Raw genomic sequence first — 11,297 nt, 5'->3', positions numbered from 1 at the left:
CTGTCCCACCATCTCGTCCTCCGTCGTCCCCTTCTCCTTGTGCCCTCCATCTTTCCCAGCATCAGGGTCTTTTCCAGGGAGTCTTCTCTTCTCCTGAGGTGGCCAAAGTCTTGGAGCCTCAGCTTCAGGATCTGTCCTTCCAGTGAGCACTCTGGGCTGATTTCCTTCAGAATGGATACGTTTGATCTTCTTGCAGTCCATGGGACTCTCAAGAGTCTCCTCCAGCACCATAATCCAAAAGCATCAATTCTTCGGCAATCAGCCTTCTTTATGGTCCAGCTCTCACTTCCATACATCACTACTGGGAAAACCATGGCTTTAACTATATGGACCTTTGTTGACTTTTTAAGATGCTGTATTTCTTACCCCTAAGAAAATTCGCTGTGCCGCAAGAAGCAAGTTTCTGTTCTGAAAGTGCGGCCCAGAGGGGAAGAGTTCGCTGGAGGCGGGTCCCTGCCCCGAGGGCCTGGCAAGCGGGGCCTGCCCCGGGGGCTCCTGGCTCGGCCCGGCCGGCTCGGGGGCTCCTCCCACCCCGCTCCCGCCGCCCGCGCCAACCAGCGGAGAAGGCGGCGCCGGGCCTGGCGGAGGCTTCCGGAGGCCGAGAGGGAGGCGGGCCGGCTTCGATGGACGCGGCGGGGACGCGGGCGGCGCGGGAGAGCCCGGCCTGGGGCGGCTGTCGGCCGGGAGGGCGCCTGGACATGAGCCACGGCTTCGTGCGGCACATCCGGCGCAACCAGATCGCCAGGTACCGGCGCGGGAGCTCCTGGGCCCAGCGGGGCAGCCCCGGACCCGCGTGTCCCAGCGAGGCCCGCCCCACTTCCAGGGGGGCTTTGCTGCTGCTCCCGCCGGCCGGCCGGCCGCCCTCCCTTCTTTGGGGGCGAAGGAGCGGCAGCAGCAGGAAAGCGATGGCTCAGAGACCTCGCTTGGGAGGCCAGTCTTGTCTGAATGCTCACCACAACCTCGTAAAGTAGGCCATTGTGGCTGGGAGTATTTGTTTGGGTGAGTTTATGGCAAAGAAGGAAATTCGGGTTCTGTCTCCGGGTCTTACTCGCAGGTATGTGGGGGACGATGAGGACCAGACGCTTCTTCGGTTGTGCTGCTTCTCCCTTCTTTTTATTGTTAACTATTGCAATGTGTGAGAAATAACACCAGCTTGAATAATTCCGTTTTTGGTGATCATTGCGTTTTCCAGGTGGTATTTCAGTAACTTATGCCAGCCCTGTTAGGTAGGTCAGTATTTTCTCAAAATCAAAGTGAGATAGTATGTTGATTTCTCTAGGTATGTATGGAATATAAGTCATTGGTCTTCTTTTGCAGTTTTTGCTGTTGCTAAGACAATGGAACTGTCTGCATACAAAAAGCACGACTGAAATCCAGTCCAATACTATCACCGCAATCCTACTTAGAAATCTTACTTAGAAATCCGAGGGAATAAGGCAGCAAGGCTTCTCCCACTTACCTGGGAGTAAACCCCATTGAATTGCATAGTACTTGCTTCTGAGTAGACATGGTTAGGATTGTGTTGCAAGTCCTGTGGAATGCAGTGGGCTTTACTACTAACTACACATGCAGAGAATTACACAGCTATTAAATAGTAAAAACAAAAATGTAGGTTTCATTTCTGAAAACATTTATCTGAGACTCTGAGTAAGTTTATTGAAATCACTTGGATTGGTCTCTGAACATGTGTCATATAGGGTTCTTTTGGGTGTTCATAGCCAGTGGAGGGAAAGATGGTGCTCATCTTGCAAAACCTTAATCGATTATTGTAATAATAAAATGAATAAAATGAATCAACTTACAAGTTAATTCCTTTTATAACTGTTTGCAGGATTGCGCTCAAAGGGAACAAAGTTTTGGCCAAACTTGGGTTGGGTATAAATGAAGCTGACATTTTTAGCAATAAAAATATTAAATGAAATTGCTTTAAAGGATTTATTGGTGAGGAGACGGGACTATTTGACAGGTCTGGAGTACCACATGAGATTTCTTCCCAGCAATTGTGCATTTCTTCAACCCTCGAAAGTGTCCTATGAAAAGACTGTGTTGTCTTCCCACTTCCTCTCCAGGGACGACTATGATAAGGAGATGAAGGAAGCTAAGGAAAAGGTAAAGAAGAGGCATACACCAGCCCCAGCCAGGCCCAAGAAACCAGATCAGCAGGTCTATCACCCCTGCCGGAGAAGTGAGTTAACTATCAACTATCCATCTTCCCATGTTTCTGTTGTGGTAACAATTACTCTGGCAAAGGGAGATGTCAGGACTCCATACTCCGTGCTTCAAAGAACAGGGCCCTTTGCTGAAGCTTTTATTGGCACAAATAGGATGGGGCCAAGATGTGAATACCTTTTCCTGGGACCACATTTTATATGTGGATGCCAAACAGCAAGACAAACGGCTGCCTCCCTTGCCATTTCCTCTTTGCTTTTCAGGTAGAGCTGAAACCATATCTGGCCTGGAGTATGAGGGATCCAGTGAAAGCAGCTCCAGTACAGAACCAGACCAGCTCTCTTCTGGACCAGCTCTCTTCTGCCTGGAATATGAGGCTGACAGTGGAAAGATCACTTCCATTGTTGTACACCAGGTATGTGACTGGGTGGCATGCTGGGGTAAACCTGGGTTTCCTTTTGCATTGCCATCATGTCTGCTGCCTGTAGTTATTATGTATTAATAACCTTCCACATATATCCAAAGGTGATTTATGAAATATAATAAAAACAGGTAAAAATAGTTCCAAAGCAGTTAAAAACAACAACGGAAGAGAAGTTTCAAAACCATAGAAAGTGGATGTATATGGCAGAAACCTATTCAGCTGCCTGGGAAAGGTTACAAAATCAACGGTACTTAGGAAACTGGCTGGCTTACATAAAACCAGGACACCCCAAAATTGTTGGGCTTCTTTTTGTGAAACCACCAAAATTACTGACCTTTTTTTAAGGAAAATCCTAAAATGCCAAAAAACGTGATTTTTCGATTGGCTTGCTTAAGATCCAGGACAAAGTGCCACCTTTCGGAAACACCCCCTAGACATCAATTCCGCCTTTGAAATCCTGGTAATGTCCAGCAAAATCCGGACATACGTCAGCCGTAGCTTACAGGCTTTCCAGCCATGGGGTGGAGTGCAAAGTGTTTTGCTTTCGGAAATCTCCCTAGTGGTTTCCCATTCGCTGTGCATGGTAATGTAGATGTTTTGAACCTGCCATTTTAATGGGGCCTTTCCTTCTTTCACATAGGACAATGACCCTGATGAGGTAGCCGAGAAGGTCAGTGCTCAGAACCAGCTGGAACCGGCTATGCGCGAGGCCCTGAGGCAGCGGGTGCAGGAGGAGCTGGAGAAGCGGCGGGTGAAGCGCTGAGGGACTCGTCTGGAGGCCTGTGCTGTTTGCTAATGCTTACCTGGGAAACACTTTCTGGGAAGGGGCCAGTGGGACATGTCCCATAGCTGTTGGTTTGAAGCCTTTAAGAGGGGCAGGGAATTAGCTGAACCCTGGCACAAGGTGGGACTGGCCATTGTAGCTTCCTCCTCCTGAGATACAGCTGAGACGCTGCGCCCTGGATGAGTGATTTGGAGGAGCAGTAGGAGAATCTCTTTTGCGAACAGCTTGCGTTCTCTTGGAGACCTACACAGAAAGAAGCAGACCAGTTGAAACTTGGTCAGACGTCTCCTTTATAGCTCTGGGCAATTGGCTCATGACCAAACCTTCTGTCAAACCTTCTGTCTCCCCTCTCTTGGGATTAGCCAAACTGATGGCTGTTGTATCTCTAGGTATTAGGTGAATACAGACCAAGGGGGACATTTCGTATTGTTGCTCAGTAATCTTTCTGTGGGTGAAAAGTGCTTGAACCCATGTCGTAGCATTTGGGTGAGCACTTACTAGTTCCCTGCAATTTGTCTTGACCCAGCATCTCTGTGGTGGGACTGGCAAGTCAGTCTTCCAAGAGCACTGGAGGGCTGCTGGCCCTTGTGCTGCATTATGCAGAAGGTATTTGACTTCAAGGGGGCTGTTGGAGTCAACAAGCCTTGTTCAGACTTAGACATGTCCTTTCTACAGCATATTTTTTCTGCCTGTGGACTCTTTCCCCTCAAAATAGGGCTGCATAGGTTGATTTTTAGCTTTCATGTTGTTAGGATAGGGGCAATTGACTGGGTTTCATCCAACATTTGGCCGGTTTTTCTTGGGGCTAGGGATGCTGTTGTGCAGTGCTCTTTTCATCAACAAATCTTCTGAAAAACACGCCACAATTGTTAATAAACGCATGCAACTTGCTGTTTCGCATTAGTCCTTTGCTGCAGCTAAGAACAGAATCCTGGAATGTGTTCTAAGGGCTTTGATCCTCCCATGACCCTTCCTCTGGAAGGAAAATATATTTCTGTCTGCCTATGTTTCCTGATGCAATTATTTGTCTCCTTTTATATTTCAAATATAATGCAGTATCTAGTTTACAGCATCCTCCATAAATCTGCTTTGAGATTTAGCTGCCTATAGAAACACAGGAAGCTTATTTCTGCCAGTGGAGGCTACTTGTTCATCTAGCCTAGTAGTCAGTTCTAAAAGAAGGGATTTTATAAAATTGAGGTGGAGGCACACAGCAGAGAGGGGGGGTAATAATGGAATTTCACTCTCATTAATACTCAGTGAATTTTCCATAGTCAGCATTTGGTGTTTGCAATCTATTATTATTGGAAACTGGACTTGGAGGCCAAGACTCAGGCCCAGCCGCTCGTCTTGCCTGAATTGGTGCAGTGCCAGCCCACCAGGGTTCAGGCAGTGACCAGCAGGGTAGATGAGAAGCAAACACCTCAGAAACAAGTTCAGATATTTGTTGACTGTCTCTTTGCTCTTTGAATCTTGGAGCTTACGTCTGTAATATTTGTATCATCTACCCTGCTGGTCAGTGGCTGAACCCTGGTGGGCTGGCACTGCACCAATTCAGCCAAGGTGAGCAACTGGACCTGAGACTTCCTCTTGGAACCTGAAACGAATTGGCAGCTGGTGCAGTCAGGCCAGGATAAGTGTAAGATGTTCACACCATCTTGCCCCGGTGAGCAACCTGGCTGCCAAATTCTGCACTAACTGAAGTGTCTGAACTGTTTTCAGAGACAGCCCTACATATAACGTATATCACTGAGTTGCGATTTCAGCTCTGCAACACCATCTGGTGCCACAGTGTTAAAATGCATTTAAAACATCATAATTTGACTAATGTAGCTAAGTCCCAGGAGTGGTTTAGCAGACAATCCTCCTTTCCCAGGAGCTCTGGGAATTGTAGCCCTGGGAGGGGAATTAGGGGGTGGGGGTGTCTCCCAACAACTATTAGCACCCTTAACAAACTACAGCTTTGGGGAAAGCCCTGCCCCTCTCTTTTTTTCCCTACTCGCTGAGATGCAGAGGACTGAAATAGTGCCTGGTGAATGGGTACAATTGCAGGGTATGGCAAGGGAGGTGCCAGGAATAGGTGGGGCAGTGACAAGCTGTAGGGAGACTAGAAGTACCTCCCCATACTTATGTCATGCGGATTATGGTTTCCGTCGCTTGGTGTAAGACTGAGAGCGATGCCAACGGCTCCTCTTCAATAACTTCCTGTTGTGGGGAAGCACACAGCATGTCAGAACTGGAGACACCATCCCTGCCTCCACCACATCATTATTGGAAACTGGACTTGGTTGCCACTAGATCCTCATTCATATGAAAGCGGGGCTGGGTGTGTGTTGTATGTTCACTAAGCGTTTGGACACCTTTAGATATTGGCAAACTTTCCATGGTGGTTTCTGACTAGGCAGAAAGCAGATCCCTTTCAGGTTCCCCTTGGCAAGTCCTGTATCATACAAGGCCAACCCCTAGCAATGCAGAACAGAACAGGGGCAGCCACCCAGAAGTCCCTGCTCCATGTTACACCGGCCTCGTATGATGCAGGCCTTGCTAAGGGGAACCCAAAAGGGATCTGGTTTCTGCCTAGTCAGAAACCACCATGGAAGATTTGTTGACAATAAAGAGGTGTCTGAATGCCTAGTGAACATACAACACTCCCCGGAAAAAACCCCCACTTTAGTATGAATGAGGAACTACTGGCAACCTAGTCCAATTTCCAATAATAATGGATTCCAAACACCAAATGTTGACCATGGAAAATCCACTGAGTATTAATGAGTGAAATTAAAATTATAATAAAACATCAGACATTTAAAACTTCCCTAAACAGGGCTGCCTTCAGTGCCTTCTAAAAGTCAGATAGTTGCTTGTTTCCTTGACATCTGATGGGAGGGCGTTCCACAGGGCGGGTGCCACTACCAAGAAGGCCCTCAGCCTTGTTCCCTATAACTTCGCTTCTTGCAGTGAGGGAACTACCAGGAGGCCCTCGGAGCTGGACCTCAGTGTCTGGGCTGAATGATGGGGGTGGAGATGCTCCTTCAGGCATACTGGGCGGAGGCCATTTAGGGCTTTAAAGGTCAGCACCAACACCCATATTTTTTTAAATGTTTTTTTATTAGTTTCCAATTTTATACATCTTATCTCTCACACATATATCCAATAACAAGGTTCTCTGAACCTTCTGACTTCCCTCCCTCCCATGGGTTCTTAAATTTTAAAATTATTTTTTTTTGCATCTTACACTTTTCCCAACTATTATGTATTCCTAATTTATCACAATTAATTTCACATTACAAATGTCATTATAATGCTGCCAATGATTTTAACTGTTTAAATTGTGTTTTTTAAATAAACTACAAATTTACTCCACACTCTACAAATATTTGGTCATCTTGGTTTCTGATCTTCCCCGTCAGTTTCGCCATTTCTGCATAGTCCATCAATTTTGTCTGCCATTCTTCCTTTGTTGGTAATGCTTCTTTCAATCTTTGGGTTAATAACATTCTTGCCACCGCCATTGCATACATAAAAAGTCTTTTATCTTCTCTTGGCACTTCCCGTATTAAACCTAAAAGACAGGCTTCTGGTTTTTTAACAAATGTATTTTTAAACATTTTCTTTAATTCATTATAAATCATTTCCCATAAGTCTTTTACCTTACAACATGTAAAGGTCAGCACCAGATAAGAATGTATTTATTTCGTGTGAGTTTCATAGCAATTATTATTATTATTATTATTATTATTATTATTATTATTATTATTTATACCCCAGCCACTCTGGCCGGCTCCTAACCAAATATTAAAAACATAATATAGTAGAACCTTGTTTTGCGAACGTGATCCGTGCAGGAGGCATATTCGCAACCTGCAGCACCACGTATGCGCATGCGCGGGTCGCAACTCTGCGCTTCTGTGCATGCGCAAAGTGCTTTAGCACTTTGCATGCACAAGTGCTGAAACCCGGAAGTAACCTGTTCCAGCACTTCCAGCTTTGGCGTGGTGCGCGACCCGAAAATGTGTAACCTGAAGCGTCTGTAACCCAAGGTACCACTGCACAGCATTAAACATTAAAAACTTCCATAAACATGGCTGCCTTCAGATGCCTTGTAAAAGTAAGGTAGCTGCTTAATGCCTTGACATCTGATGGGAGGGCGTTCCACAGGACGGGCGCCACAACCGAGAAGGCCCTCTGCCTGGTTCCCTGAAACCTCGCTTCTCACAATGAGGGAACCGCCAGAAGGCCCTCGGAGCTGGATCTCAGTGTCCGGGCAGAACGATGGGGGTGAAGAACCCTCCTTCAGGTATACAGGACTGAGGCCGTTTAGGGCTTTAAAGGTCAGCACCAACACTTTGAATTGTGCTCGGAAACGTACTGGGAGCCAATGTAGGTTTTTCAAGACTGGTGTTATGTGGTCTTGGCGGCCACTTCCAGTCACCAGTCTAGCTGCCGCATTCTGGATTAATTGCAGTTTCCGGGTCACCTTCAAAGGTAGCCCCACGTAGAGCACATTACAGTAGTCCAAGCGGGAGATAACCAGAGCATGCACCACTCTGGCGAGACAGTTTGCGGGCAGGTAGGGTCTTTGCCTGGGTACCAGGTGGAGCTGGTAGACAGCTGCCCTGGACACAGAATTAACCTGCGCCTCCATGGACAGCTGTGAGTCCAAAATGACGCCCAGGCTGCGTACCTGGTCCTTCAGTGGCACAGTTGCCCCATTCAGGATCAAGGAGTCCTCCACACCAGCCCGCCCCCTGTCCCCCAAGTACAGTACTTATGTCTTGTCAGGATTCAACCTCAATCTGTTAGCAGCCATCCATCCTCCAATTGCCTCCAGACACTCGCACAAGACCTTTACTGCCCTAGTTCTGATTTAAAAAAGAACTGTGGTCTAAACCACAGAGCCTAGGGCTTGCCAATCAGAAGGTCAGCGGTTTGAATCCCCACGATGAGGTGAGCTTCCCTTGCTCAGTCCCAGCTCCTACCAACCTAGCAGTTCGAAAGCACCTCAAAGTGCAAGTAGATAAATACCGTAGGTACTGCTCTGACGGGAAGGTAAACGCCGTTTCCGTGTGCTGCTCTGGTTCGCCAGAAGTGGCTTAGTCATGCTGGCCACATGACCTGGAAGCTGTACGCCGGCTCCCTCGGCCAGTAAAGCGAGATGAGCGCTGCAACCCCAGAGTCGGCCACGACTGGACCTAACAGTCAGGGGTCCCCTTACCTTTACCTTAGAACTCGGTATCATCTGCATACTGATGAACACCCAGCCCAAACCCCCTGATGATCTCTCAGCGGCTTCAAATAGATGTTAAAAAGCACAGGGGAGAGGACTGAAGTGAGAGCTCAGGAGTCTGAACACTCATCCCCCAACACCGCTTTCTGGATGCGGCCCAGGAGGAAGGAGCGAAACCACTGAATAAAAGTGCCCCCAGCTCTTCTAGACGGTCTAGAAGGATGTCATGGTTGATGGTATCAAAGGCCGCTTAGGGAGAACTAGGAAACAGTTTTCACCTTTGTCCCTAGCCCACCGGAGATCATCGACCAGCGTGACCAAGACAGTTTCAGTCCCATGGTGAGGCCTGAATCCTGATTGGAAGGGATCCAAATGGTCCGCATACCTGGAGTTGTTCAGCAACCACCCACTGAATCTCCTTACCCAAGAATGGAGGATTTGAGACTGGGCAATAGGTGGCCATATTGGCCAGGTCTAAGGATGATTTTTAAGAAGCGGTTTAATGACCGCCTATTTCAGCAGATCTGGGAAGGCTCCCTCACAGAGGGAAGTATTCACCACCCCACAGAGCCCGTTGCCCAGCCCTTCCCTGCTCACCTTTATTAGCCAGGATGGGCAAGGATCAAGAAGACAGGTGGTTGGTTTCACTCGTCCTAGCAGCCTGTCCACATCCTCGGAGGTAACAGATTGGAATTGATCCCACGCAACTTGACTAGACAGGACTCTAGCACTCTCCTGCCCCGGCCCTACCTCTTTCTGAATCTGAGCGACTTTATCTGCAAAATCATTGCAGGAGATCTTGGGGTCTTTACCAGGCGCCGATGGCAAAGGTGGTTCCGTTAAATTGCAAACCACCTGAAAGAGTCTCCTGCTGCTATTTTCTGCAGATGCAATAGAGGCAGTGAAGAAAGTCCTCTTCACCATTGCTATCGCCACTTGGTAGGCTCGACGTTGAGCTCTAACCCCTGTCCGGTCTGATTCAGAATGAGTTGTCTGCTACTGGCGCTCTAGCCATCTCAACGATTGTTTCATTGTCCTCCACTCTGGGGAAAACCACAGGGCTGTCTGGGCTCCATGCAATTGGAGAGGGTGATTCGGAGCCAACCAGTCAATAGCTCTGGTTAACTCCACATTCCAGTGGGCCACCAGGGAATCAGCTGAAAGGCCATCAACATTAAATAAAACATCCCCTACCACTCTCAGGAAACTATTTGGATCCATTAAGTGGCAGGGGTGGACCATCCAAATTGGTTCCACCTCCCTGAAGAGGGGAAGGGCTGCGGAGATGTCCAGTTGCACCAGGAAGTGATCTAACCATGGCACTTCTTTTGTTTCACCTTTACTTAATGTCAGATCACCCACGTCAATAGAGGTGAACACCAGGTCTAAGGCATGTCCGCGACTATGAGCTGGGCCAAACTTATTCAGGGACAGCCCCACGGAGGCCATGCTTTCCATGAAGTCCTGAACAGTCCCTTGCAAGGTTGTATCAGCATGGATGTTAAAATCCCCCAGGACAACCAAACTAGGTGTCTCCAGGAGAACATCCGCCACGACCTGAAGCAGCTCGGGCAGGGAATCCGTGCTGCAGTGGGGAGGTGGGTACACCAAAAGGAATCCTGTACTGCCCCTATTGCCCAACCTCCAGAACATGCACTCAGAGAACTTGATCTTCCCAATAGGATGCCTGGTGTAAACTAGTGTCTTCCTAAAAATCACTGCAAACCCCCCTCCCCGCCCACATGACCTGTGTTGCTGTGCGTACAAGAAATCTGGTGCTTCATCCAACCAAGTCTCTGTCACACATGCCAGGTCAAGTCCTCCATCCATGATCAAGTCAAGCTGCTTGTCTGCTGTGTCGGACGTTCGTTTTCCGAGAAATGTTTGAAAACCGGAGTATTTACTTCCAGGTTTTTGACGTTTGGGAACCAAAATGTTCAGCAACGGAGACTCGTGAAAACTGAGATTTGACTGTAAAAATAAGCACAAAACAAACCAATAACACCCCCCCCCCCCATTTGCTGGTTAGAATCATAGAATCATAGAGTTGGAAGAGACCACAAGGGCCATCGAGTCCAACCCCCTGCCAAGCAGGAAACACCATCAGAGCACTTCTGACATATGGTTGTCAAGCCTCTGCTTAAAGACCTCCAAAGAAGGAGACTCCACCACACTCCTTGGTAGCAAATTCCACTGTCCAACAGCTCTTACTGTCAGGAAGTTCTTCCTAATGTTTAGGTGGAATCTTCTTTCTTGTAGTTTGGATCCATTGCTCCGTGTCCGCTTCTCTGGAGCAGCAGAAAACAACCTTTCTCCCTCCTCTATGTGACATCCTTTTATATATTTGAACATGGCTATCATATCACCCCTTAGCCTCCTCTTCTCCAGGCTAAACATGCCCAGCTCCCTTAGCCGTTCCTCATAAGGCATCATTTCCAGGCCTTTGACCATTTTGGTTGCCCTCCTCTGGACACGTTCCAGTTTGTCAGTGTCCTTCTTGAACTGTGGTGCCCAGAACTGGACACAGTACTCCAGGTGAGGTCTGACCAGAGCAGAATACAGTGGTACTATTACTTCCCTTGATCTAGATGCTATACTCCTATTGATGCAGCCCAGAATTGCATTGGCTTTTTTAGCTACCGCGTCACACTGTTGGCTCATGTCAAGTTTGTGGTCAACCAAGACTCCTAGAT

General features: G+C 47.9%; 1 protein-coding gene across 2 annotated transcripts; it reads left to right on the top strand.

Annotated features, from left to right (window-relative positions):
• The first annotated feature begins 586 nt into the window (after positions 1 to 586).
• C8H2orf68 (chromosome 8 C2orf68 homolog) lies at positions 587 to 3,799 on the top strand. Of its 2 annotated transcripts, XM_053401492.1 has the most exons (4): positions 587 to 745; positions 2,070 to 2,185; positions 2,433 to 2,584; positions 3,234 to 3,799. In XM_053401492.1, exons 1-4 carry the CDS (start codon positions 624 to 626, stop codon positions 3,354 to 3,356), a joined length of 513 nt encoding a protein of 170 aa, XP_053257467.1. In that variant the 5' UTR covers positions 587 to 623; the 3' UTR covers positions 3,357 to 3,799. The 2 variants fall into 2 exon arrangements, with proteins under 2 accessions (XP_053257467.1, XP_053257466.1); XM_053401491.1 differs by lacking the exon at positions 587 to 745 and having other exon boundaries at positions 1,042 to 2,185.
• Positions 3,800 to 11,297: the final 7,498 nt, after the last annotated feature.

The sequence above is a fragment of the Podarcis raffonei genome, chromosome 8 (assembly GCF_027172205.1).
Source record: "Podarcis raffonei isolate rPodRaf1 chromosome 8, rPodRaf1.pri, whole genome shotgun sequence".
Taxonomy (NCBI): domain Eukaryota; kingdom Metazoa; phylum Chordata; class Lepidosauria; order Squamata; family Lacertidae; genus Podarcis; species Podarcis raffonei.
Note: the sequence above shows the minus strand (reverse complement) of the source record. Positions and strands in the feature narration are given on the sequence as shown.